The sequence below is a fragment of the Podarcis cretensis genome (assembly GCF_951804945.1).
Source record: "Podarcis cretensis genome assembly, chromosome: 13".
Lineage (NCBI taxonomy): Eukaryota > Metazoa > Chordata > Lepidosauria > Squamata > Lacertidae > Podarcis > Podarcis cretensis.
The window spans coordinates 46,239,887-46,266,647 of record NC_137182.1 but is presented as its reverse complement, the minus strand read 5'-3'; the positions used below and the strand labels follow the sequence as shown (position 1 = coordinate 46,266,647).

General features: G+C 47.5%; 2 protein-coding genes and 1 long non-coding RNA gene across 4 annotated transcripts in view; 2 read left to right on the top strand and 1 right to left on the bottom strand.

The window, feature by feature from the left end:
• Positions 1-234, top strand: part of ARHGEF15 (Rho guanine nucleotide exchange factor 15) — a 60,845-nt gene extending 60,611 nt beyond the window's left edge. For both annotated transcript variants that reach the window (XM_079951546.1, XM_079951545.1), the window contains exon 17: positions 216-234. The gene's annotated coding sequence lies outside the window, so the exon portion shown is untranslated. The remainder of the gene's footprint in view (positions 1-215) is intronic.
• The window catches only part of PLOD3 (procollagen-lysine,2-oxoglutarate 5-dioxygenase 3), a 34,723-nt gene that overhangs the window by 1,932 nt on the left and 6,030 nt on the right, over positions 1-26,761 (bottom strand). Inside the window, exons 2-18 of the mRNA XM_079951565.1 lie at positions 18,705-18,796; positions 17,853-17,989; positions 16,136-16,299; positions 12,524-12,636; positions 10,911-10,974; positions 10,266-10,363; positions 9,753-9,854; positions 9,231-9,362; positions 8,038-8,159; positions 7,422-7,526; positions 7,173-7,298; positions 5,126-5,267; positions 4,051-4,164; positions 3,482-3,547; positions 3,281-3,385; positions 1,447-1,593; positions 967-1,092 (exon numbers count right to left, since the gene is read on the bottom strand). Coding sequence (XP_079807691.1) covers positions 967-1,092; positions 1,447-1,593; positions 3,281-3,385; positions 3,482-3,547; positions 4,051-4,164; positions 5,126-5,267; positions 7,173-7,298; positions 7,422-7,526; positions 8,038-8,159; positions 9,231-9,362; positions 9,753-9,854; positions 10,266-10,363; positions 10,911-10,974; positions 12,524-12,636; positions 16,136-16,299; positions 17,853-17,989; positions 18,705-18,796 — 1,955 coding nt within the window. The remainder of the gene's footprint in view (positions 1-966; positions 1,093-1,446; positions 1,594-3,280; positions 3,386-3,481; positions 3,548-4,050; positions 4,165-5,125; positions 5,268-7,172; positions 7,299-7,421; positions 7,527-8,037; positions 8,160-9,230; positions 9,363-9,752; positions 9,855-10,265; positions 10,364-10,910; positions 10,975-12,523; positions 12,637-16,135; positions 16,300-17,852; positions 17,990-18,704; positions 18,797-26,761) is intronic.
• On the top strand, positions 16,897-20,704 carry LOC307202073. The gene is made up of 2 exons (XR_013832803.1): positions 16,897-17,182; positions 20,242-20,704. It is a non-coding gene; the product is annotated as an uncharacterized lncRNA (long non-coding RNA).

Genomic DNA, 26,761 nt, shown 5'->3' with positions numbered 1-26,761 from the left:
AGGCTCGCATGTGCTTGTGTAAAAGGGTGTACGATTGCTGATTTGCACAGCTCAGCAGTTATACGTACAGACTGTGCACTTGTTGAACTATGAACATGCAGTGTTCGCACTTTTTAGTCAATGAAAGTACAGTATTTATACCTGTGTAAGGTTAAGGTACAGGGACGCGGGTGGCGCTGTGATCTAAACCACAGAGCCTAGGGCTTGCCGATCAGAAGGTCGGTGGTTCAAATCCCCACGACAGGGTGAGCTCCTGTTGCTCGGTCCCTGCTCCTGCCAACCTAGCAGTTCGAAAGCACGTCAAAGTGCAAGTAGATAAATAGGTACTGCACTGGCGGGAAGGTAAACGGCGCTTCCATGCACTGCTCTGGTTCTCCAGAAGCGACTTAGTCATGCTGGCCAAATGACCCGGAAGCTGTACGGCGGCTCCCTCGGCCAGTAAAGCAAGATGACCACAGCAACCCCAGAGTCGTCCGTGGCTGGACCTAATGGTCAGGGGTCCTTTTACCTTTTAAGGTTAAGGTAAAGGACCCCTAGATGGTTAAGTCCAGTCAAAGGCAACTATGGAGTTGTGGAGCTCCTCTTGTTTTCAGGCCAAGGGAGCTGGTGTTTGTCCGCAGAGAGCTTTCCAGGTCATGTGGCCAGCATGACTAAACAGCTTCTGGTGCAACAGGACCCTGTGACAGAAACCAGAGCACACGGAAATGCTGTTTACCTTCCCACCGCAGCAATACCTTTTTATCTACTTGCACTGGTATGCTTTTGAACTGCTAGGTTGGCAAGAGCTGGGACAGAGCAACAAGAGCTCACCCCATCGCGGGGATTCAAACCGCTGATCTTCTGATCAGCAAGACCCAGAGGCTCAGTGGTTTAGACCACAGCGCCACCTGTACTTTTACCTGTACACACACACACACACACACACACACAACCCCGCTCCAACTCCCGCCCTCTGGGGGTGCTTACCTCATAGTCAATCCCTTTGTGGTTCAGTGCAACGTTGATGGTGAAAGTGGAGGAATCGTGATGCGGCCGGAGCGAGGGCTGCTCATCCGGGCGGTAGCGGACCATGAAATTCATGATCGCTCGTGCCTGCAGAACGGCAGTGAGTCAAGCATTGTCTTGCAGGAGAATGGCAAATTGCACATACATACACCCACCCACCCAAAATAATAGTGGAAATAATTCAGGAATTACCAGACTTTGCTGCCGTGCCCAGGCTTATAAATAGCCACCAGATGTGAGAAAAAACTTGAAGCTTTTGTGAAACTGGAGATGGTCTGATTATGCTCCCCCCCCCCCCTCTCTTTTCAAAGTTTGGAACAGTTTCCTATTCATCTCCCCACTTGGGCTCTTCGCAGTGACCCTTTCCCCAACCCCTCAGCTGTGATGCTTCATCAGGCAGGCTGGATGCTTCCCCCTCTGACAAACTGCAGGAGCCGGTACCTTGGTGTAGTAGCCGGGATAGAGCTTTTCCGTGACGGGAGCGATGTAGTCCTGCAGGAACTGCAGCCATTCCTTCTCAAAACCAATTTGGTTCATGTGGATATCAACGGTCGGGACATTCTCATAGCCACCAGCCAGCCGGGAATCCTGGGGGAGGCAAAATCGCCAAGGCAAATGGTACTGAGGAACCAGTAGCATACAGTGGTACCTCAGGTTAAGAACTTAATTCGTACTGGAGGTCTGTTCTTAACCTGAAACTGTTCTTAACCTGAAGCACCACTTTAGCTAATGGGGCCTCCTGCTGCTGCTGCGCCGCCGGAGCACGATTTCTGTTCTCATCCTGAAGCAAAGTTCTTAACCCGAGGTACTATTTCTGGGTTAGCGGAATCTGTAACCTGAAGCGTCTGTAACCTAAGGCACCACTGTACTGGCAAATTCCGCCACTGCCTTTTCTAAGATTCTACAATAATCTTATAATAAAACAATAATAACGATTAAGGATGCCCCAAGCCACATTTGCCTCCCCTTGCCCAAAATTTCAAGCCGAAACCTCTCAAGGGAGTTGTACGGTCCCTTCTGCCAAATTTAGCAAGTAAAGATATATGAAAGAATACATGGTGCTGAAAAAAGTGGATAGGAAGATGCTTTTCCTCTTTTCTCTTAATACTAGAATTCAGGGATATGGAACGTAAGGAAAAACCTGCTTGATCAAGCCAAGGACCGATTTGGTCCAGCATCCTGTTCTCACAGTGGCCCAACATGGCCCATGATGGGAAGCATGCAAACAGGGCCTGGGGGTGTTCCAGGGAAGCTGAAAGATGGTAGAATCAGGACAGGCAAAAGAGGCAGTAACTTCTTCATGGAGTGTACAGTTAAATTATGGACTGTGCTCTCACAGTAATGGTGTCACCAAAACTTAGATGGCTTTAACATAAGATTACAGTGGTACCTCTGGATGCGAACGGGATCCATTCCGGAACCCTGTTCGCATCCTGAAGCGAACGCAACCCGCATCTGTGCATGCGTGGGTCGCGATTTGCCACTTCCACACATGCACATGCCATCATTTTGAGCGCATGCGCGAGTGGCAAAACCCATTACTTCCAGGTCGCTGCGGAGCGCAACCCGAAAACGCTTAACCTGAAGCATATTCAACCCAAGGTATGACTGTATAGAGAAATTCAGGGAGGACAAGGCTATCAACAGCTGCTAGGCCAAGATGCTATCCGCCTTCCCCCTTGGAGGCAGTACACCTCTGAATAATAATAATAATAATAATAATAATAATAATAATAATAATAATAATAAATGAAAAGGACCCCTGGACGGTTAAGTCCAGTCAAAGGCAACTATGGGGTTTGGGCGTTCATCTCGCTTTCAGGCCGAGGGAGCCGGCGTTTGTCCACAGACAGTTTTCCAGGTCATGTGGCCAGCATGACTAAACCGCTTCTGGCGCAATGTGACACCGTGACAGAAACCAGAGTGCACGAAAACGTCATTTATCTTCCCACCACAACAGTACCTATTTATTTATTTACTTGCACTGGCATGCTTTTGAACTGCTAGGTTAGCTGGAGCTTGGACAGGAGCTCACTCCGTTGTGGGGATTCGAACCACCGACCTTCTGATCGGCAAGCCCAAGAGGCTCACTGGTTTAGACCACAGCACCACCCGCGTCCCTACAACCTCTCAATACCAGCAGCTGGAAACTGCAGGGTGTATGTGTTTGGCCTCTGTGAGAATAGGAAAAAGTGTCAAGGCTAAATGAGCCTCTGGCTTGATCTGGCAAAGCTCTTCTTTATGTTAGGCCCAAAGAAGAAGGGAGGGCTCCCACCTCATGCTTCCCTCCGGACCACTGGCCAAAGTTTTCTGCCTCTTCCACCAGCTCATCACACATCTGGTCGGTGAACACGGGGAACCAGTAAACATCAGGGCAGGGCTGCGAAAGGGGAGAAGGGTTGGCGTGAGAGAGAAAGGAGAGTTTCTGAGACACGAGATGCGCGATGCAAAGGCATGGCAACCGAGAGATTCTTACCTGCTCATAATAGTCTGCCTCCAGCACCTGAGTATAATTCTCATGGATGTATTTCTCCTGCCAATCCTGAACCAAAGGAAGGGGGGGGGGACAGAGACATTAAGGTATCCAGGGAGTACATCTTGGATTTCCCCAAATCACAAGGAGCAAGTTCCTAGACCTCATGGCTGCAGAGAAATGCTAAAAAATAATAACCCAGCATATAGCAGCAGAGACACTGGGCTCTTAACTGGGACTCAGATCCGATAAGCACAGTGTGGCCGGTTTGAGGAGCTGCCATTTTTGTTTCCCACTATACACCAGCACGACATCACTTCAGGGATACTAAAAGGGCATTTTACGATTTCCCACAATCCTAGGAGAATGCCAAATCAAGACATTGTGGTAAATTTTTAGGTAAGTGTGCAGCTCCGGGGGGGGGGGTCCCCCAATGTGGGACAGTGGCCACAAGATGGCGCTTGGCTAGGGCCCCCCCTCAAGCTTGTAGGAAGATGGGTAGCGGGAGGGGAGCCATCACACCCCAGTGCATTGCAGAATGACGGAAGGCAGGAAAATGGACTGCTTCTCACCAGGGGATTCTCGGAGATCTGCCTGAGGTCAGGATATAGGTGGGATATGTTGTATCTGGCGGTGGAAATGAGGCGCCCAAACTCATCCCGGTTACTGATGTGAAGGAAGATGCCCTGGGGGAGGGAATAGATAGTTAAAATTTGGATAAGTAGTACCACAGCCACCGTCCACCCCCAAATACATGCATCCTGGGAGGCCACAGAAGTGCTCCCCCATATACCGTATTTTTCGCTCCATAAGACACACTTGACCATGAGACGCACTTAGTTCTTAGAGGAGGAAAGGGGGAAAGCCCCATTTTTTTGGGGGGGGGATCAGCTCAAAGTTGTGCAGCTTCTTTTGCAAAGGGGAAAAGCCCCCTTTTTTGAGGATCAGCTCAAAGTTGTTGAGCTTACTTTGGAAAGGGAAAAAATCCTGTTTTTATGGGGTTCCAACTCAACAGTTCTGCAGCTTCTTTAGGAAAGGAAAGGGAGCGGTTTCTACAGCTTCCAGACAGATAATCTAATCAGCCAGTCACATTTCGCTGGGGAAACAAACAGCCTGCAGAATATTCAACAATGGAGGCCTGGGCAAGGGGGCGGGGCCAGAAAGGGAGCCAGCGATCGACCACACATTCTCTCCATAAGACGCACAGACACTCCCCCTTCCTTTTTAGGAGGAGAAAAGTGTGTCTTATGGAGCGAAAAATACGGTAATTGTATGGTTATATGTGTTCTGCAAGATCACAGAATTTTGCTATTGAGAACATCATTCACGGTGTAGAGAACCTTAGGTGGTGATTTTTGTTTTTGTTTTGTTTTTTTAAAAAATGAGGTTTCTAGCCTTTAAGATTGGGTAGACAGAACTGAAAGCCAGAATAGCGAACCAGCAGTGTAACTCCCCAAAGTGGGACAGAGCTTCTGTCAATCTTTTGACTTTCCCCAAAAGTGCTAGGTGTAGAATAAATTTATGCAAATCCAGGCAAAACTGTCTGGTTTGCACCATCTCTGGAAGAGACAGAACACAGCTTTCAGAAGCACAGAGTTCGGGGTGATCTAGATTCACGGGACGTCTGGGAGGCGAAACGTTCTTTACCTTCTCCCTCACAGTCTTGCAAAAGGCCATGTCTGGGTCCGTGTCGTCCAAGGTGAAGACGTTGCGCTGGGGCAGCTCCTGGCGCAGAGTTTCCCCTCGCAGCAAATAGGCCTGAGAGATGTAGGGGACATTCCACACTCCGCTGTAGGAAGAGAAGAGGGAGAGGAAAATTCTCAGTGAGAAGGTAAGCCGCCATCGTTTTCTATTCTGCCCTCTAGTTGTCGCACGCGGCAGACTCCCTTTCACCGCAGTTCACCTTCTTCCCAAAACTATTCGTTTCGCTGTCAGATCTATGTAACTTATATAAGTTATGCAACTATGAAAAAGAAAATTCCTCTTCCCTCCTGTCCCTTCTTTCCTTTTGTGTCATGTCACTGTAAGCCTGTGGGCAGGAACTGCCTTGTTTAAATGAACTGCAAGTAAGCCGCTCAGGAAACTTTTTTGCTGAAGAGCTGGGCACAAGAAGAACCTGCTGGATCAGGCCAATATAATAATAATAAATAATAATGATAATAATATTTTATTTATACCCCGCCCTTCCCCGTTCAAAAACCGGGCTCAGGGGGGCTAACAAAAAATTTAAAACACTGAATTAGTCCTACTTGGGCCAGCAAGGAGGCCAGGGGAGAATTAGCTGTGGGGTCTCAGAGTGGGTGATCTTCATAAAAGGGGAGAAGGAGGGAAGAGAAGGGAAATAAAAGATCAGGCTGAATTCAAATTAAAGGCCAGGTGGAATAGCTCTGTCTTACCAGCCCGACGGAAGGAGATTAAATCCTGAAGGGCCCTGGTCTCATGGGACAGAGCATTCCACCAGGTCGGAGCCATCACTGAAAAGGCCCTGGCCCTGGTGGAGGATAGTCTGACTTCTTTAGCGCCCGGGACCTCTAAACTATGGTTATTCATGGACCTTAAGGTCCTCTGCGGGGCATACCAGGAGAGGCGGTCCCGTAGATACGAGGGCCCTAAGCCACAAAGGGCTTTAAAAGTCAAGACAAAGGGCTTTAAATGGCTTTAAAGGACACTAGCCAATCTAGTCTGGCATCCTGTTCTCCCAGTGGCCAAATGGATGCCTGTGGGAAACCAGCAAGTGCGACTCAAGCACAGGAGCCCTCTCCTCTCCTGTGGTTTCCAGCAACTGGTATTCAGAAGTATAACATAACTTCAATAGCCCTCTCCTCCATGAATTTGTCTAGTCCACTTTTAAAGTCATCTAGGTTGATGTCTGTCACTGCCCTCCTGTGGCAGTGAGTTCCATGGATCAACTCCGCATTGCGTGAAGAAGGACTTGCTTTTATCTGTCCGAAATCTTCCAGCGTTCAGCATCATTGGATGCCCACAAATTCTAGTGTTTTGAAAGAGGGATAAAAGCTTTTCTCTAGCCAGGTCCTCCAAGCCATGCACGATTTTTATTAGCAGTCTAAACCTGTTGTCTTCTATTTATAATACATTTGCAGAAACAGAAAAAGAACATCAACTTGATGGCAGGATTTAAATAAACACTCACATCTTTATTAACAGAGAACATTTAAAATAATGAAGAAATGATATGGTGGGTGTTTAGAAACAGCAGTATGTAATAAGGGGGTAGCAAACCAGAAATGACAGCTGAGGGAAGCCCAGGAGGGAAGGCGTGAAGAGCTGTAAATATGTATGTTATTGATATGAGATGTATGTAATGATAGAAAAGAAAGTGAATAAAAATTTATTAAAAAAATAAAAATAAACCTGTTGTCTTCTGGCCCACCTTTGGCCCATCCACATGCTGTTTGGGGCCCACTTCATAACTTTTTTTCGGATACCACATATCTGTATGTTGACTGTGCTGCTGTTGTGACCCACCTTATCTCAGGCTGTGACCCAGCAAGGGGTCCCAACCCCCCAGCTGAAGACCAAAACTTTAAATATACGAATGAAATTTTTGGGAGCGAAGCAGAACCCTCCTATATTATTACCACTCCAAGATCTTCAGATGAAGAGCAGCGCATACATTTAATAAATAAGTACTAATAATAATTCTTCTTCCCACCCGGTTCTGACCACGACTCACATCCTCTTGCCCTGGACCAATTCCACGTAGTCCTCTGAGCGTGCGTAATATTCATCGGGGCTTAGGGCCCCCCAGAAGTTGGACCAAAGCTTGCCGTGGCGGGACATCATCGGAGCAATCACCTTCCTAGATCGCGGAGGGAGAAAGAAGCAAAAGAGAAGTCGTTTATGGGGAGATGAGGGCAGGAGAAATGCTGTACAAATGGTTTTATAAAAGGCTCCGGAGGAGGGAAAAGGAAGCCTTGCTTACTTGTTCTCCTGGATCAATATCTGCAAGATGTCCGGGTTTGCCACGACCACGTCAGCATCCAGGCTAAAGTAGTAGTCACAGGTTGGGTCCTGGCGGCAGAGGTCCCTGTTGCACAAGTGAGGAAATTGTCAGAACGGGTTGAGAACATTTCTCCTCTTATAGGAGAAAATTCCAGTTTAACTACCTTTCTCTGCTTTTACTTGTTGTGTTGGTGCTGACCTTTAAAGCCCTAAATGGCCTCGGTCCTGTATACCTGAAGGAGCGTCTCCGCCCCCATCGTTCAGTCCGGACACTGAGATCCAGCGCCGAAGACCTTCTGGCGGTTCCCTCATTGCGAGAAGTAAGGTTACAGGGAACCAGACAGAGGGCCTTCTTGGTAGTGGCGCCCACCCTGTGGAACACCCTCCCTTCAGATGTGAAGGAAATAAGTAGCTATCCTATCTTTAAAAGACATCTGAAGGCAGCCCTGTTCAGGGAAGTTTTTAATATTTAACGCTGTATTGTTTTTAATACTTGATTGGGAGCCGCCCAGAGTGGCTGGGGAAACTCAGCCAGATGGGCGGGGTATAAATAATAAATTATTATTATTATTATTATTATTATTATTATTACTTACATGGCCATGTCTCTCGCCTCCCCTTGGCTCAGCTCCTCCTCTGGACCGACAAGCTTGATGCTCTCAAAGGCCCCACGGAGCTGCTCCCACTCGGCTTCGATGTGCGGCTCATGATACACCTCCTGCAAAACGTTGGGACAGGTTAAATGAGCCTCCCTAGCAGGGAAGCATAGTTTCCCTGACGTTGCCACATTCCAACAAGGCAGAGAGTTCCTGCGCCTTTACATCCAGGCCCAAACAGGAGATCAAAATGCCACAGATGCAGCGGAACCTCAGAATCCCTGGGTTCAAAAAATGCCCCCCCCCAGCAAACATGTCACATCAGTGCCATACATTTAAAGCTCTATTCTACCACTTTAGACACTCCTGGCTTCTCACAAATCATCCTGGAAAAGTGTGGATTGTTGAGGGAGCTGAGAGCTGTGAGGTGACCTCTCGTTCCCCTCTCAGAACTACAATTCCCTGAATTCCCTGGGAAGAAGGATTGTCAAACCAGTCTGGGAAATAGATTCAGGTAGGTAGCAGTGTTGGTCTGATGCAGTAGAAATACATTAAAAAAAAATTGTTCTGTAGCACCTTAGAGACCAACTAAGTTTGTTCTTGGTATAAGCTTTCGTGTGCATGCACACGAAATCTGAAGAAGTGTGCATGTACACGAAAGCTTATACCAAGAACAAACTCAGTGTTCATAGCAAACTACAGTTTGAGGGAAGCTGTAACTGTTAAAGTTGGTATCATAGTGCTTTAAATGCGTAGTTCAGAGACAGCCACCGGTTACCTAGCTTATTAATTTGCCTGGAGGCACTGATACATATCAGTATTTTAACTCTTCAAATGTCTTAATATATTGTTGTCAATTTTCCTCAGTGATAATTTTATTGCTTTATCATTTTGTAAACTACTTTGAGGTGTTTGGGTTTTTTTTACAGTCAAGCAGTATATAAATTTTACGAAACAAATAAAATAAATAATTAGGGTATCACATGCAAATCAGCATATGTAAATTTGTGCCATGGGTCCCGAGTCCCAAGTCCTTTAAGAAGCTATGACAGCTCCCCCCCCCCAATACTGTTTATCTGATGGTCTAGTTAGACCAGAGCTTTAAATGTAAAATGAGGATCAGGCTACAGTTAGGGACAGTGCAAAATACCTATCCTTTGTAGGGTGTGAGTGTGTGCATGTGTATAACTCACGTGATTGTGGATGAAGAGCTGGAGATGAGAGTACGGATAATTCAAGGTCAAGAGACGCTGAAGAAACTGAGGCAGAAAGGGTGTGGGCTGCTCGATGAACACACCCAGAAGCACGCGTGGATACGATTCTTCCTGTGAAAAGGAGAAGGCACAGGAAAGGTGAGCTCAAATATGAACCTCCAGAAGCCCACTCTCAAACACTGCTCTTGCAGGGACCAGCAAGGTGAGGCAGTTGCCTCAGGCGAAAGAAGCGATGGAGGGTGTGTGTGTGTGTGTGTGTGCCCTTAGGCTTTGCTTCCTGCCTCCAAGTAGACCTACCACCCCCAGATATAGAAGAGGACATCATCTCATCGACAGCAGCTCAGTTCGCTTCCGTATGAGGAGCGAGAGGGAAGCCATTTTGTCCTTCGCCTCAGGCGGTCAAAAAATGCCTTGGGCTGGCCTTGCCACTCCCTCAACACCTTCCCCCGCCTCCAGCCTCACAGCTGACTCTTCAGCATCCCGATTTATCCTCTGACTCACCGGCAGGCCTGACAGATCCAAGAGGTTTTCGTCACAAACTTCACAACCCCCCTCGTAGGTCCAGGTGTTGGGGATGTAGTTTCCCAGATAGTTCAGCTGCAGCTGCAGGGATGGAAGGAGAAGGCAAAAACACCAGTCAGCAAGATGAGGGGAGGAAAAAAATAGAGGACAGTTGCTCCAAACACCCCCCAATCTGAATTTTTCTCTATGGGTTTTGCCACCATGAAGACTGTAAACTTGGGAGCCTGTTTGCCTTCCCAGATATCAGACAATGTTTCAATACTGGTTTGGCTACAGAGCCCAGAGGCAAATTGAAACGCGACATCCATATTGTTTATTTGTACTTTTATCCCGCTTTTCTTCTGTCCATTGGCCTAAGTGGGGTCTCCCATCCAGGCACGGACCAAGCATGGACCTGCTTAGCTTCAGCAAGCTGGCCGCAGACTCCCAACTCCAAGGAATAAGGTCTTCTTCGACCAAGGGACATGATCAGGAGAGGAGCGGTTCAAATACCTTAGTGGGCCCGTTGCCATGGATGACAACAGGAAAGGTGTCGTAAGCGACGTTCCGGGCGCGCACTCGGGTCCGTTCGAATTTCAGCACTACTTCGTCTGTTAAGCAAGGAGGATGGAATAAAGAGGATGAGACAAACCGAATCTCTGCTTCCCAAACCAAACACCCTGTTTCCCCTTTCAGAAATGTCCACCACACAGTGGGGATTATTGCAATCTGCAGCTTGGCTCATGACTATGAAGTTTCAAACATGCAGATCAGGGGGAGCTAGGCAACATTCGCAACATGCATTTAAATGGGGATGTACCACATTTTAAAGCATCACGATACCACTTTAAAGTCATAGCTTGCCCCCCCAAAAGCATTCTGGGAAATGCAGTTTGTTAAGGATGCTGAGCAGACCCCTATTCCCCTCACAGAGCTACAATCAAACCTTCTTCCCAGGGAATTCTGGGAACTGGAGATCTGGAATAGGGGCCTCCGAGCAGCACCCTTAGCAAACTACAGCTCCCAGAATCCTTTGGGGGAAGCCGCAACTGTTTAAGGTGGTACAACGGTGCTTTAAATGTACGGTTCTGGCTGCCCTACTGATGTGTTCACTCATAGACAACCGGAACACTGCTACCGAAAATATCAACCACTCACCGATGGCGCCATTCAGGTTCTGGAAGATCTTTGACTTATGATCCAGCGTGATCTTATGTTTCTCCTAGGGAGACAGGAAGGAGGAGGTAAGAACAGAAGCCTCCCCTTACATAATCATAATCTTCCATCAAAACGCTACAATGACAAAGCACCCATAGAGTGCCACTTTAAAGACAAATCCAGCAGGGATTTATATGTCCTATCTATTTATAAATTCAGTGTGCTTGCAGTATCAGGCTAGGACCAGTGAGAAACAGGGTTCAATCCCCAGTCAGCCACGAGGCTCACCTTGGGCCAGTCACTCACTCTCACCCACCCTGTGGAACACCCTCCGACCAGATGTCAAAGAGAAGAACAACTACCAGACTTTTAGAAGACATCTGAAGGCAGCCCTGTTTAGGGAAGATTTTAATGTTTAACAGACCACTGTATTTTAATACTTTGTTGGAAGCTGCCCAGGGTGGCTGGGGAGACTCAGCCAGATGGGCGGAGTATAAATAATAATTATCATCATCATCATCATCCCACCCTACCTCACCGGATTGTTGTGAGGATTAAACAAGGAGGGGGTAGAACTAAAAATACCACCTTGACCTCCTTGAGGGGGAAGGTGGGATATAGGTGCAACAAATAAACAAATAATAAATGTCCATTGCTTTCCATTGCTACTGTGTCCTTTCTTTTAGCAGATCAAGATGATCAGGTGACAGCAAAAACTGCAAGGGTTTTAGCGGGGGGAAACAGAATAAGATCTATTACAGTTGTACCCTGGCTGCTGAACAGCCTAGTTCTCGAATGTTTTGGCTCCTGAACGATCAAAATCGTTCATCGTGACTGTTCCAGTTTTCGAACGTTCTTTTGGAAGCTGAACATCCAGCGCGGCTTCCGATTGGCTGCAGGAGTTTCCTGCAGCCAATCAGAAGTCGCGCTTTGGTTTTCGAACGCTTTGGAAGTCAAACGGACTTCCGGAACGGATTCTGTTCGACTTCCAAGGTACAACTGTATTTGATTATTGACGTAAACCCTCTAAAATGTATTTTCTATAGTAACGTTTTTACCTCTATCTTCAGTACATTTTATTTTATTGCTAATGGCTAGTGCTGATGCAAATAAAGATTCTTCTGATTCTTGCTTTCCATACGTCTGCTCAGAGCATGCTGGGACATTGGATAGAAATCTTTATTTCCCTATTAAAAATGGGTATCCTGACTTTCTGTGAAGTGGTGAACAAAGTCCGCCTCCCCCCCCCCCCCCGCAAGACTTTAGCTCCCAGCTTTTGAGCCAGAGAAATGAATGCACAGAGTTTTAGTGTTTTTCCGAGAATCCGGTCCTGCTGCTTTGCAAGGGCATCAGATTTCAGTTTCCCGGCTGCTGTTGAAAGCAACTTAAGATGGTCAACTCAGAGGCCTCCATGTGTCCCTTCCACAGGCAGCAGGGGAGTCTCTTAAAGCCCTCCAGATTTTGTCGAGACTCCAGCTCCCATCAGCCACAGCCAGCACGGCCAGTGGTCGGGAATGATGGGAGTTGTAGTCCAGCAGAACCCTGAGGGCCACAGAGTTCCCCATCTTTGTTTCTCAAGGGCAGCAAAGACTCAGCCACCCCAACAGACTCACTCGCAAGGCAGGATCCAAGTAAATGCGTGTGTAGAAGAGCTGGTCGTCATCGTCATCTTTGTACTTCCAGAGCTGGACAATTCGGTTGATGGTGGGGGCGTAGCCAATGAACCCTGAGGCAGAGAGACACCAATTTTGGGATTTTTGAGGGGGTATGTATTGTTTCAAGCCTACCCTTGCAGCCTTAAGGCAGGAGTAGGGAACCTTTTTATCCCGAGGGCCACATTCCCTTCTGGCAACCTTCTGGGGGCCATGTGCCAGCGGTCAGAAGCAAAAGTGGCTCGGCCGATCTATGTTACCTTTGTAGAATAGGCTAGTTTCTGTATACATTGGTACCTCGAGTTACAAATGCTTCAGGTTACAAATAATAATAAATAATAATAAAATTTATTTATATCCCGCCCTCCCCAGCCGAAGCCAGGCTCAGGGCGGCTAACAATCCTAAAACAGTGCAACATTATAAAAACATTATAAAAATTAATTAAAATCAAAATTAATGGCAACCATAAACTAAAGTTTTGTAAAGATTGCCAAAGGAGGGAGTCAGGCTGCGCCCTGACCAAAGGCCTGGTGGAACAGCTCTGTCTTGCAGGCCCCTGCGGAAAGATGTCAAGTCCTGCAGGGCCCTTGTCTCTTGTGACAGAGCGTTCCACCAGGTTGGAGCCACAGCCGAAAAAGCCCTGGCTCTAGTTGAGGCCAGCCTAACCTCTCTGTGGCCTGGGACCTTCAAGATGTTTTTATTTGAAGACCGTAAGTTCCTCTGTGGGGCATACCAGGAGAGGCGGTCCCGTAGGTACGAGGGTCCTAGGCCATATAGGGCTTTGAAGGTTAAAACCAGCACCTTAAACCTGATCCTGTACTCCACCGGTGCAGCTGGCATAGCACCGGATGAATGTGATCTCGCAGCGAAGACCCCATAAGGAGTCTTGCTGCGGCATTCTGCACCCGCTGGAGTTTCTGGGTCAGTCTCAAGGGCAGCCCCACGTAGAGCGAGTTACAATAATCCAGTCTGGAGGTGACCGTCGCGTGGATCACAGTGGCTAGGTCAGGACGAGAGAGGTAAGGAGCCAACTGCTTAGCTTGGCAGAGATGAAAAAATGCCGCCTTTGTTATAGCTGCAATCTGCGCCTCCATGGAGAGGGAGGTATCAAAGATTACACCCAAACTCTTAACGGACGGTGCTGGCACTAATTGCACCCCTGCAAGAGATGGGAGTTGCCCCCTCAATCCCATATCGTCCCGTCCCAGCCAGAGGACCTCTGTCTTTGAAAGATTTAACTTCAACCGGCTCCCACGTAACCATCCAGCCACAGCCTCCAAGCATCTGATCAGTGTGTCTGGGGCCGAGTCTGGGTGGCCGTCCATCAACAAATAGAGTTGGGTGTCATCAGCATACTGATGGCAGCCCAGCCCAAAACTCCGGACAAGCTGGGAGAGGGGGCGCATAAAGATGTTAAAAAGCATCGGGGAGAGTATTGCACCCTGAGGCACACCACACACCAAGGAGTGGCGGGATGACAATTCCCCCCCAAGCGCCACCCTCTGTCCCCGACCAGAGAGAAACGAGCGCAGCCATTGAAGGACTGTGCCCTGGATCCCCACGTCGGCAAGGCGGTGGTCCAGGAGTTTGTGATCGACCATGTCGAAGGCTGCTGACAGGTCTAGAAGAATCAGCAGCCCCGACCCGCCTCGATCCAGCTGCCTGCAGAGATCATCTGTTAGGGCGACCAGAGCCGTCTCGGTCCCATGACCGGCCCGGAAGCCGGACTGGAATGGATCCAGAGCCGATGTTTCATCCAGAAACCTACCAAGCTGTTCAGCAACCGCTCTGCTGAATGCTTCAGGTTACAAACTCCGCTAACCTGGAAGAGTTACCTCGAGTTGAAAACTTTGCCCCAGGATGAGAATGGAAATCGTGTGCTGGCGGCACAGCAGCACCAAGAGGCTCCATTAACAAAAGCATGCCTCTAGTTAAGAACAGTTTCAGGTTAAGAACAGACCTCCGGAAAGAATTAAGTTCGTAACTAGAGGTACCACTGTACGCACAGAGAGATACACACACACCTCTCAACAAGCAAGAGGTGTTCTCAGAGCTCAAAACACATTCCAGTCAGGCTAAATTCCTCAAGGTGTGCCTGAGGGGTCAGTAAGAATTCCAAGAGACAGGTAGAAAGGCCAGGAGGGTTGCATTTGGTCTCCAGGCCTGAGCTTCCCAGCCCACCTTAAGGACTAGAAACTTTTTTTTTCTTTTCTTTTTTAAAGTAAAGCAGGAATTCTCAGAATGCCGATCTCTACATTTGGAGATCAAGTCTGCCACTGGAAGGTGAGCACCTGGCCTGTTGAAAACAGAGTCTTGCTGCTGGATTATTACTCGCAGGGCACTTTCAAAGCACACCTGAGCTACAATCCTGGCACACTTCCAGAAGGGCAGTAGCAGAAGCATCCTAGCTGGAGTCGACAGGACAGTTACAGAAGCTCCTGTCAGAAGGTGCTAAGAAGCCAGTCATCAATCAGGCCCTGTTACACTCACATTTGCTGTGCAATCTTGTAATTTAGCATCTAAAAGGTAAAGATAAAGGACCCCGATAGTTAAGTCTAGTCGCAGACGACTCTGGGGTTGCGGCGCTCATCTCGCTTTACAGGCCGAGGGAGCCGGCCTTTGTCCACAGACAGTTTTTCTGGGTCATGTGGCCAGTATGACTAAGCAGCGCATGGAAACGCCGTTTACCTTCCCGCCGAAGCAGTACCTATTTATCTACTTGCACTTTTTGGCATGCTTTTGAACTGCTAGGTTGGCAGGAGCTGGGACTGAGCAACGGGAGCTCACCCCGTCGCAGGGATTCGAACCGCCGACCTTCTGATTGGCAAGCCCAAGAGGCTCAGTGGTTTAGACAACAGCGCCACCCGCGTCCCCTAATCTAGCATCTAGTATAAACTATTAAATAGCTTTTACACTCAATTCCCTCTGCTCCAAGCTTCTAGTCCATATGGCTGTAGATATAAACTTGCAAGCGTGTGAGCAGCAAATAGCTAGAACCTCAAGCAGAAAGAAAGCGGTAACAGTACTTTTCGGGACAGAAGAGTAGGTCTTTATAGCCCCAGTGAGCATCTCATTCCTTCTTCCAATATAACGCTTTCCTAATACAGTGGTACCTCGGGTTACATACGCTTCAGGTTACAGACTCCACTAACCCAGAAATATTACCTCGGGTTAAGAACTTTGCTTCAGGATGAGAACAGAAATCGTGCTCCAGCGGTGTGGCAGCAGTGGGAGGCCCCATTAACTAAAGTGGTCTTCAGGTTAAGAACAGTTTCAGGTTAAGTACGGACCTCCGGAACGAATTAAATTCTTAACCAGAGGTACCACTGTATAATGCTTTCCTTCTTAAGTTTCACCTACCCATCCAAACCCACACAGCTTGCTAAAGGAACACTGTATTATTTGGAAACCTGGCACTCGGCAACGGAATATTAATTGTGCAAAACCCATGTGCATCTTTGCATAATCGATTCCAGTGGCAGATTGCAGTGGGCCTTCCTAGCACAGAATTCAAGTTACTTTGCTAAATGGGGAGTTGGGGGGGGACAAGGGAAGGGAAGCTGGCCTTTTACCTCCAGAGTTCAGAAAGCGTTTTCCCACGCCCACCGGCGGGTACTTCTCGGCCAGCGACCACTCTGGCCAGCAGAAGCTTTCCGCCGAGAAGACCACGTTGCTCTTGAACTGCAGGAACTTCCAGAGGAGTTCGATGGGGCTGCCTGCCAGAATCACATCGTAGCTGGGAAGCAGACAAGAGGGCAGATTGAGAGCTTTTAGCGAGGGGCCTCAGGTGAGCAAGGCAATGCTTTATCGTGAGGCTGGGCCTGCGGCCTTCTCCAGGAAAAGAGCATGCCCATTTATAATTACTAACAGCACTCATTCAACATTTTATAGAATCCTAGAACTGCAGAACTGGAAGGGACCCGGGGGGGGGGGTCATCTAGTCCAACCCCCAGAAAATGCAGGAATCAAAGTCTAAAGAAGCCCTGGCAGATGGCCATCCAACCTCTGCTTACAAACCTCCAATAAATGAGAGTCCATCAAATTCTGAGAGAGTCCGTTCCACTGTCAAGCAGCTCTTACCATCATAAAGTTCTTCCTGGTGTTTAGTCAGAATCTCCTTTATTGCAATGGGATCCATTCGTTCGGGTCGTACCCTCTGGAGCAGCAGAATACAAGCTTCCATGGGGCAGCCCTTTAGTTATTTGAAAATGGCTATCCTATCACCTCTTAGTCTCCTCTTTTCCAGGCTAAACATACCCAGCTCCTTCAACCGTTGGCCATCAGCCTTTTTGGTTTCCAGACCCTTTATCTTCTTGGTTGCCCATCAATTTCAATAGCCCTGTGAGGTTGGCTAGGCTAGAAGTAATTGACCTGGCCAAAGCTACCAAACCAGCTTCTATTACCAAATGGGGGGATTTGAACACAGCTCTTCTCATGTCACCCTTAAAGTGTGGTAAGTCACAAATATCTGGGTGGGAATTAAATGGTCGGCTGCCTCTCTTCCTCAGAGAATGGATATCCCCATTCCAAACTTCAGTTTCCTCCTGTTTCCATGCCCACCCCCACTTTCTTCCCTTCAAAAGGAAAAGACCCTGACCTCCCCATCACTCCTTTATCAGGTAAAGTGCAACACCAACTTATTTCCTCATGAAATGGTCAAAGGCCTGGAAACGATGCCTTATGAGGAACGGCTAAGGGAGCTGGGCATGTTTAGCCTGGAGAAGAGGAGGTTAAGGGGTGATATGATAGCCATGTTCAAATATATAAAAGGATGTCACATAGAGGAGAGAGAAAGGTTGTTTTCTGCTGCTCCAGAGAAGCGGACACGGAGCAATGGTTCCAAACTACAAGAAAGAAGATTCCACCTAAACATTAGGAAGAACTTCCTGACAGTGAGAGCTGTTTGACAGTGGAATTTGCTGCCAAGGAGTGTGGTGGAGTCTCCTTCTTTGGAGGTCTTTAAGCAGAGGCTTGACAACCATATGTCAGGAGTGCTCTGATGGTGTTTCCTGCTTGGCAGGGAGTTGGACTCGATGGCCCTTGTGTTCTCTTCCAACTCTATGATTCTATGATTCTATGACCTGCACAGCTAATATATTATATCCTCATCTCACCTGCTCTGAGTTTGGGGGCCCATGCAGGCAGAAGAGAAAGAAAAGAAAAGTAAAGAAGTGCAATGAAATGAACAGATCAAACATGTAAGTGCTAAGTCTCACAACAACCCTGCGACATAGGCCTCCCTCACAGTCAAGTTGTTGCGACTGGCATAGAGAGAATCTGTGAGCTCACCTGTCTACAAACATGACAATTAGGTCCTCCTCATTGGCATGTTTTTTCATTTCCGCCTTCAGCCAGCGGACCTTCTGTCCTCCGCCGACCGTCCGAGCAACGTCCCCACCCTTCCAGTCTTCTCCTAGGCCGAGAGTCTGGGAGATAACAACAACACAAAAGCAACAGGGGTGGAAATTCGTTATTTTCCTCTAAAGCAAAACTGTCCTTTGACTGATAATGCCTCTTCCACCTTGCCTGGGTGGAACAGGGCCGGCCCACTCACGAGACAAAGTGAGGCGACCGCCTCAGGCGGCAAGATCCACAAGGCCAACAGAGCCATCTTCCAAGGAATGGGCTGCTTGCTGCTGTGGTAGCAACGACAGCGACGGGACATTTCTTGGAGGCTGGATCTGCTGCCTCCATGACAGTCCCACCAAAGCTACTTCTACAGCGGCCTCTTGAAGAGGAGACGCTGCTGGTCACCCACCCCAGTGGCACCATTTTGTGGTTCTCCTCAGGTGCCAAAACGTCTTGGGCCTGCCCTGGGATGGAATATAGCCTACTGTGCAAAGGCAAGAATCTCCTCTGCTGCTCTGCCACCTTTGCCTCTGTCCCCTCCCCCATCAATTCACATGTGGCCCCTGGAAGGTTTCCTGTAAGGAAATGTGGCCCTCAAGCTCAGAAAGGTTTTCCCTGGCCGCTGCAATACAGTCATGCCCCATGAGGTACCAGAGTATAAGACTGCTGAGGTAATCCAGGGACAGTTAAATTAAGAGCTGAAATTTGGCTCTACATTCTACCTCCCCCCCTCAAATGTTTTTATTATTTTAATGGAAAGGAAATATCTGCTATTTTCAGAGTTTCTCACACCTTGACAGTGTAGTTGAAGTACTTGGCCGTCCGCAGGAAGCGCTGGTAACCCTCTGTCTCATCTGTGGCAGCTGTCAGTACCAGGAGTTTGCCTGAAAATAGGAACACACATTCCCCAGATAGAGTCAGGAATGGAAACCAGAGGATTTACATATATAAACTGCACCTTGGCTATCAAAGCCGGGATCTAACTCGGGCTCTAAAAAAAGCTAGGTAGGAATTAAGAATGCTTCCCCCCCCCCAAGCCAGTTCCTCAAAAGCAGAAGATGGCACCATAAGTGCATATTTCCCCTGAAGATTTTTGGAAGCACTCACAGATTGAACAAATCCAGCAATCGTAGAGAATTTAGTAAGAGCTCTTTGTGTAGAGGCGAAGTGTTTGGACACATGAACTTGGAAATTTAATATTGTTAGCCCATTCTTCCCTGGAGGACTTCAGAATTGAAACCAGGCTTTTGGCTGACTGACATCCGATACCCTTTTAAATGTGTCTGTGGGGGGAATTTATTGGTTTGTTTTTGTTTTTTTATTATGTCTTTTGTGAATTTTATATCTTATTCTTATGTTGCGAACCGATCTGAGTGCTATGGCTATAGGGTGGTATGCAAATAATAATATTAAAAGCTCTTTTTATGCCGGATCCACTTAGGGTTACCCAGCAAAGAAAGAGCTTTTAAGCTCTCCGCCTTGATTGGGTTTGGATATGCGGGATTTTCCTGTATACAAAGAACCCCTGGAAGTGAACCCCCACCTAAGATGGGATCCTACAGTGTAAATCAACAGTCAAATTGTGAAAGTGGGTCCCATGTTGCAGCTTGGTGAGCATGTGTCAGAGGTGGGTCTTGGTTCTGGACCAGTTGAAGACCATAGAATCATAGATTCATAGAGTTGGAAGAGACCACAAGGGCCATCGAGTCCAACCCCCTGCCAAGCAGGAAACACCATCAGAGCACTCCTGACATATGGTTGTCAAGCCTCTGCTTAAAGACCTCCAAAGAAGGAGACTCCACCACACTCCTTGGCAGCAAATTCCACTGTCGAACAGCTCTTACTGTCAGGAGGTTCTTCCTAATGTTTAGGTGGAATCTTCTTTCTTGTAGTTTGGATCCATTGCTCCGTGTCCGCTTCTCTGGAGCAGCAGAAAACAACCTTTCTCCCTCCTCTATGTGACATCCTTTTATATATTTGAACATGGCTATCATATCACCCCTTAACCTCCTCTTCTCCAGGCTAAACATGCCCAGCTCCCTTAGCCGTTCCTCATAAGGCATCGTTTCCAGGCCTTTGACCATTTTGGTTGCCCTCCTCTGGACACGTTCCAGTTTGTCACGACACTATGCCCAGCTTTCACCTCAGGAACCCTCCAACTGAAGGTTTCTAAATTCTTCTCTACTACTGAGAGCTCAGCTTACCAAAGTGTCCCCTCCTCTCTCAGCAGCACAGAGCCTAAGGGCCATCTCCCTCTATCTACCTTCTGACAAGCTATCACATTCCTGGTGATTAAGTGCTGGAAAAGATGTTCTTCTAATCCTTGCAGGGAGGAGAGAGGCCCAGGGGGAGAGCAGGGGGACAGCGGAGGAGATCTACACCACCAGGATCCCTGCTAACAGGAGCGAAGATTTTGCACACCCAGGCAGGCAGGCGTGTTTGGATTGGTCCCAGATTCAGATTGCACCGGAGCCACGAACTACACGTATTCCGGGCGCCGGCTGCAAGCGTGTTGAGTAAGCAGAGAAGCTTCCCAAAAACAACACTGCTAGTAGTAGCCAAGGCCAGGCACGATGTGACCCGCTCTTTCGCTGACTCGCTCTTACGCACCAAAGGAAAGAAAGAAAGAATTTTGGTTTGCAGGCCAGGATCTAACCAGGCGAAAGAGATCTGGTCAAATAAGGGTTGTGCATTTGAAAAAGCATTAACTTTTCAACGCAGATGTATTTTTTTAACCATCAACTGGTTTGCTAAAGAACACTAATTACAAATAAACTATTGGTTATAGTGCAGCCAGTAGATATGATAGTGATTCCATTTGTATTTAAAAGACAGGAAGCAAGGTTTTCCTCTAAATGCAAGTCAGTCACTGGGCCATTCCTCTCTCGGGCTTTTGTGCAGGAACACTTGCGGCCTTCCCAAACCTGGTGCTCCCCAGATGTTTTGGACGACAACTGACATCAGCCACACCTGGCCAGCTAGGGCGGATGGGAGCCAAAAACAATGGGAGAGCTCGAGGTTTGGGAAGGCTACCTTACAGGTTCAGGATTGGATCCAGAATAAGCCTGCAACCCTATATCCTTCTACCTAAAAGATCACTTTGCCCCTTCTATACCCAATATATCACTGTGAGAAAACCTTCTGAAGATCTTATCAGGGGGCCTGTTCTTCACAATATAGGAACAGGGCCTTTATTGTGGTGGCACCTTCCCTTTGGGTTGTATGGGGTATTACCTCTGGTGGGGACATGTCATGCTTCTTCTGGGGCAGTTTGTCCACCTTTGGTCCCCAGTCTGCACTCAGCTCTTGCTCCTAGAATCTGTCAGCATGCAACAGCAGTCATACCCCAGGAATGGCTTCAACTGGCTGGCTAAACCAGGTGAGGGTAGCCGGTGGGTCTCAAACTCTCTGTGAGTTAGGGACTTCCTCTGCTTGCAAAGACAGGCTCTGGTGGATTGAGAGGATGGGACCAATAGTGGGTCCAACAAACAAGAATGGGGTTTCTGTACGTGCTGTAGAGGGAAGCGAGGGGCAGATGGAAAACTCTGATCCTAAACTTCTGCTGCCTTGCAGGGTATCTTTGAGAGAAGAAAAGGCTCAGGAACCCTACCCCAATCTGGAGTGGAGTCCCTAAGACCGGTTGGCATCTTGTACGCCTCCTTGCAGCAGCTCTTGCAGCCAAAGTGGTGCAAAACGTATTGCTCTGCTTTTCTTTGGATCACAACAGCAAGGCCAGGAAGGGAGGTCTTGTCATCTGGGCGGCCCAGGAACTTCAGGCACACTGCCCAGGTCTGGGCCCTGCAGAGGTCATTTTGGTACTGCTAACACAGCAGTTTGGCTTCACCCCCAGAGGCGCACTCCGTTGTCTCTTGAGACAGACAGATGCCAGCACCCAAAACAATACATTCCCTTTGAAATTCCCTCCCTTTGCAAATCATACAGATGCTGCCTCTGTTGTCGTTTGAGAAACCTGCTTCTGAAGACCTTCATCTTCCAAGGAAGCTTTTAAGTGGAGAACCTCAACCCAGTCATCATCTGTGTTCGAATCATCTTCAAGTGTTTTTATCTGTGGGACTGCTTTTTAAACGTTTGTGTGGTTTTCTGCCCATCTAGCAGCAGCATTCCCAGTCTTTTCCCAGTCTGAGATGCTCCAGAGACTAAACCTGGAATCTTCTGCAAAGCAGATATTCTGCCATGCAGCCTTCCCCAATGAGAAATACGTCAGACTACTAGCAGAAAAAGAACCTTCACTCTTGTACTTGCTGACAAACAACACTGTAAATCATTTATATTTTTATGTGAGCCACCATCTCAACAGTGGCATTCATGGCTTCATGGAATATTTGACAATTTTAAAACAGCAGCAAAAATTTCCTGGTATTTGTCCAAGCACTAGACTGGTCCCGCCAACCCTATTTTGGTCTTCCCCACCCTCCACATCTCAACAAACAGATGAATACGGATGCAATGGATTTCTAGGAGGAGAAAGGCTTCTCTCTGCACATGCATGTAAAAAACACACATGTGCAGCCTCTCCTGCCGACACAGCTGCAGCATTGGCTCAGAGCATCGGAGTAACTCTGCTGGGACCAATGACTCTTCCTCGTTCCCATGGCATCTTCAGCTCAAACCAGCTGTGAGAAATGTCTCGATCCAGTGGTCCATTGCCAGGTTTCTGGGGAGTGGGGCCTAGTGAGTCATCCCACCAACACAGTTCCTTTTGACTCATAGGAATCTCTGCCTTATCCTGCGTGAAACCACTGTGGCATCTCATTCATTATTGGCGATTCAGACAGTCAGTGGCTCCTCCAGGGTTTCAGACACGACTCTCTCTCCCAGGTCTACCTGGAGAGATTGGGAATTGAACTTGGGCTGATTCTCTACCACTCAGCTATGGTATTTTCCCCACCTCTTATCTTTATTTTATACACACACACCTCAGAGACCAACTAAATTTGTTCTTGGTATAAGCTTTCATGTGCATGCACACTTCTTCAGATAGAAAGCTTATATCAAGAACAAACTTAGTTGGTTTCTAAGCTGATGTCTATCTATCTATGTAAATATTCAATAAACCATTTCCATTCTTTTATATAAAAAAAGGTTGTTATCTTGATTTTTATTTTTCTGGTAAGTATTGCCGTTTCTGCGTATTCCATAAGCTTTTGTATCTATTCTTGTTTCCTCGGGGCTTCTTCTTCTTTCCATTTTTTGGGCAAATAACATTCTTGCCGCTGCAGTCAAGTACATGAATAAATTTCTATAGTTTGGGTAGTTCTGTCCCTATAATTCCCGCCTCTTCTTATTAATCCATTTATGGAAGATGGATGCAATGCTGTCCCATCATTTGGGACCAATAATCTCTATTGGAAGAAAATTAGGCTCCAGATTTCTCTCATGCGGACTGAATGAATCAGGAACGGAGGCGGAGCAGAGAATATCCACTGTTTTATTATATCAATGTAATCCCCGCGACGGGGTGAGCTCCCGTTGCTGGGTCCCTGCTCCTGCCAACCTAGCAGTTCAAAAGCACGTCAAAGTACAAGTAGATAAATAGGTACCGCTCCGGCAGGAAGGTAAACGGCGTTTCCATGCACTGCTCTGGTTTGCCAGAAGCGGCTTAGTCATGCTGGCCACATGACCCGGAAGCTGTACGCCGGCTCCCTCGGCCAGTAAAGCAAGATGAGCGCCGCAACCCCAGAGTCATCCATGACTGGACCTAATGGTCAGGGGTCCCTTTACCTTTACTTTTTAAGGCATGGCAGGCTGGTAGAAGGGCGCTGAGTGGCATGGAGTTGAGGCGGGTACAGCCTCAAGGAAAAAAGACACCCCCCCCCCAATGATGCATCTGCCACAGATCTCCCTGCTGTTCCAGAACTGATGGGAACCTGAGCAAAATCCATCTAATGCAATGAGTTCCACAGGCTTTGCCAAACACACACAGAGGCCTTATGTGCTTACATGGCACAATGGCATCCACACATTGGCACAGTAAGCCTCTGTGACCACACAGCAAGGGCAGCGTCACTGAAACTTACAGGACCAGAGTGGAAGTCAGCAGATTTTGGTAAATCTCAAGTTCCAGCCCAGTCAATGGAAGCAGCAGAATGGAATGGTAGAATCCTGACCAGGCAGTGCCATTTCGGAATACGAGGGGGTGGGCATGGAAAGAGCAGTTTTAAAAACACACCCGTTGAAAAACTGCTTGCAAAATGAAGAACTTGCAGGAAGAAAGGTAGCTGAGCCCTGCTGTGTTAGTCTTCTGTTTCAGGGAGTTTAAAAAAGCAAAATGAAAAACCCCAGGGTTCTTTCTACAATTCCTTACAAGACACAAAGGATCTGGTCTCTTGTTTCCATTTGCTGCTCAATTCCACACTTGGCAGAGAGGCATTTTGCGCCATCCTGACCCTGCACAAGAACGCACTCAATAATACAGAGCATTTATTTGCCTATTTTATTATGTGCACACCACACCTATCCTCCAAGCAGCTCAATTCTCTCCCCCGCCTCATTTCATCCTTCCAAAAACCCTGTGTGGTAGGTTAGACTGGGACCGAGTGGAGATTTGAACCATAGTCCAACATCTAAGGCCATGCACCATGTGGGCAGAGTGGTTTAATAGTAGCAATTATTCAGAGCCGAGTCTCTGCAATCAATCTAATGGTGGACGGAATTAAAATGAGAATAAAAGGCACATTGTGTTTGGAGTTTCCTGAGACAAGAGTGATGGGCAGATATCTTGCTGGGCCCTGTCTCTCCTGGCTGTTCCCAGCTATTAAAAAACAACAACCCGTAAGAGCTGTGTCTCTGAGGCCTGGCACAGCTAAGTGGTAACTCCATCCTGGGTCCCCTCCGCTCTCCTCCTTTTAAAGCCCTGAGCATCCCCTTTTGGCTCCGATGGTCCCAGACAGCGCCAGGGCCTCTGGCTCCTCAATGGGCCTTTCAGGGGATCAGGAATGCAGTCTTGGGGGAAGGCCAAGGCTGCTGTTCTGTCAGGAGGCCTGTGGCTCACAAGGGAAGGTCCCTCTTAGTCGGAGGGTAAAATTTGCACAGAGAAAGCCGTACCTCAGGGAGAAAGAGGACCAGGGTGCTTTCGGTCACCCAGGGACAGAGAGAAGCAGAGGGAAAAGAGGATGCCAAGACTCCCTTAGGAAGCGGCTTCGTACAGTGGTACCTTGGTTCTCAAACCTAATCCGTTCCAGAAGTCCGTTCCAAAACCAAAGCGTTCCAAAACCAAGGCACGCTTTCCCATAGAAAGGACTACAAAACGGATCGATCCATTCCAGACTTTTAAAAACAACCCCTAAAACAGCAGTTTAGCAGGAATTTTACTATCTAATGAGACCACTGATCCATAAAATGAAAGCAATAATCAATGTACAGTGGTGGCCCGCAAGACGAATGCCTCGCAAGACAAAAAACCCGCTAGACAAAAGGGTTTTCCGTTTTTCGAGGCCCTTCGCAAGATGAATTTCTCTATGGGCTTGCTTCGCAAGACGAGAATGTCTTGTGAGTCTTGCGATTTTTTTCGCTCCCCCCCTTTTTCTAAGCCGCTAAGCTGCTAATAGCCGCTTTGCTGCTAATAGCGCTAAACCGCTAATGGGCTTGCTTCGCAAGACGAAAAAACTGCAAGACGAAGAGACTCACGGAACGGATTCTTTTCGTCTTGCGAGGCACCACTGTACTGTTCAAAAATATTTTTGAATGTGTGATTATTTGATTGTTTGATTATTTGATTATTGTTAGCCGCCCTGAGCCTGGCTTCGGCTGGGGAGGGTGGGATATAAATAAAATTTATTATTATTATTATTATTACTACTATAAACTAAATGAAGACAGTATTGTAGATGATCAAAATTTAAATTAATTTTTCTTTCTTTCTTGCACTGATGATAGTCATTGTTTTTTCCCCATTTCCGCAGTCACACAATCAATCGATCAGTAGCTGAACCGGGTTCCACACAGTCACAAAAACAAATCAACCGAAAAAGCCTGAAAAACAAAAACGCAAAATAAATAGCAAAAACAAAAGCACCAAACTTAATCCATTCTGGAAGCCCGTTTGACTCCTGAAATTTTTGGAAACCAAGGTACAGCTTCTGATTGGTGCAGGTGCCCCGAAAACAATAGCCAACAACCCCATCAGACGTTCAGCTTCCGAAAAATGTTTGAAAACAAGAACCCCTACATCCAGGTTTTCAGCATTTGGGAACCAAGGCATTTGAGTACCAAGGTACCACTGTACCATGGCTCGGCTATAGAGCATCTCCAGGTAGGGATGGGAAAGATACCTGGTTTGAAATCTTGTAAATGGACCAGTGGGTTGATGACTCAGTCTAAGGCAGCTCCCTAAGTTCCTTGTGCAGACACAGATCACTGCCTCATCTGGCAAAGTAATGTCCGCACGGACAGGCAGCGAATCTCCAGTCTCTCCCAGTCCTACCTGGAGACTGAACCTGAGACCTTCTGCATGCAAAGCATATGCTCTGCTAGTCCTTCCCCTAACAGCTACTTCAAGCAAATGTAAATGTGCCTCAGCTGATGCAGCCCTCACTCTGAGAAAAAGGTTTCCCATCTGAGCTCTGGCAACAAAAAGAGGCTGCCTTTAAACCAGGGTGGATTTGATTTAAATCACTAGTAAGTAAGACTTGATTTAAATCATATTTTTTACAGAAAGACTCATTCTTGCTGGTGTACTCTTACTATTTACAACCATTTTTACAGTTATATCAAAAATTATTGATTTAGTTATACTGTTAGAAATACATATACAGATAATTATGAAATTATTGTGAGGTTTAATAAGTTAACTGTTTGTATTTGGACAACTTTTCCGCCGTACTTTATTG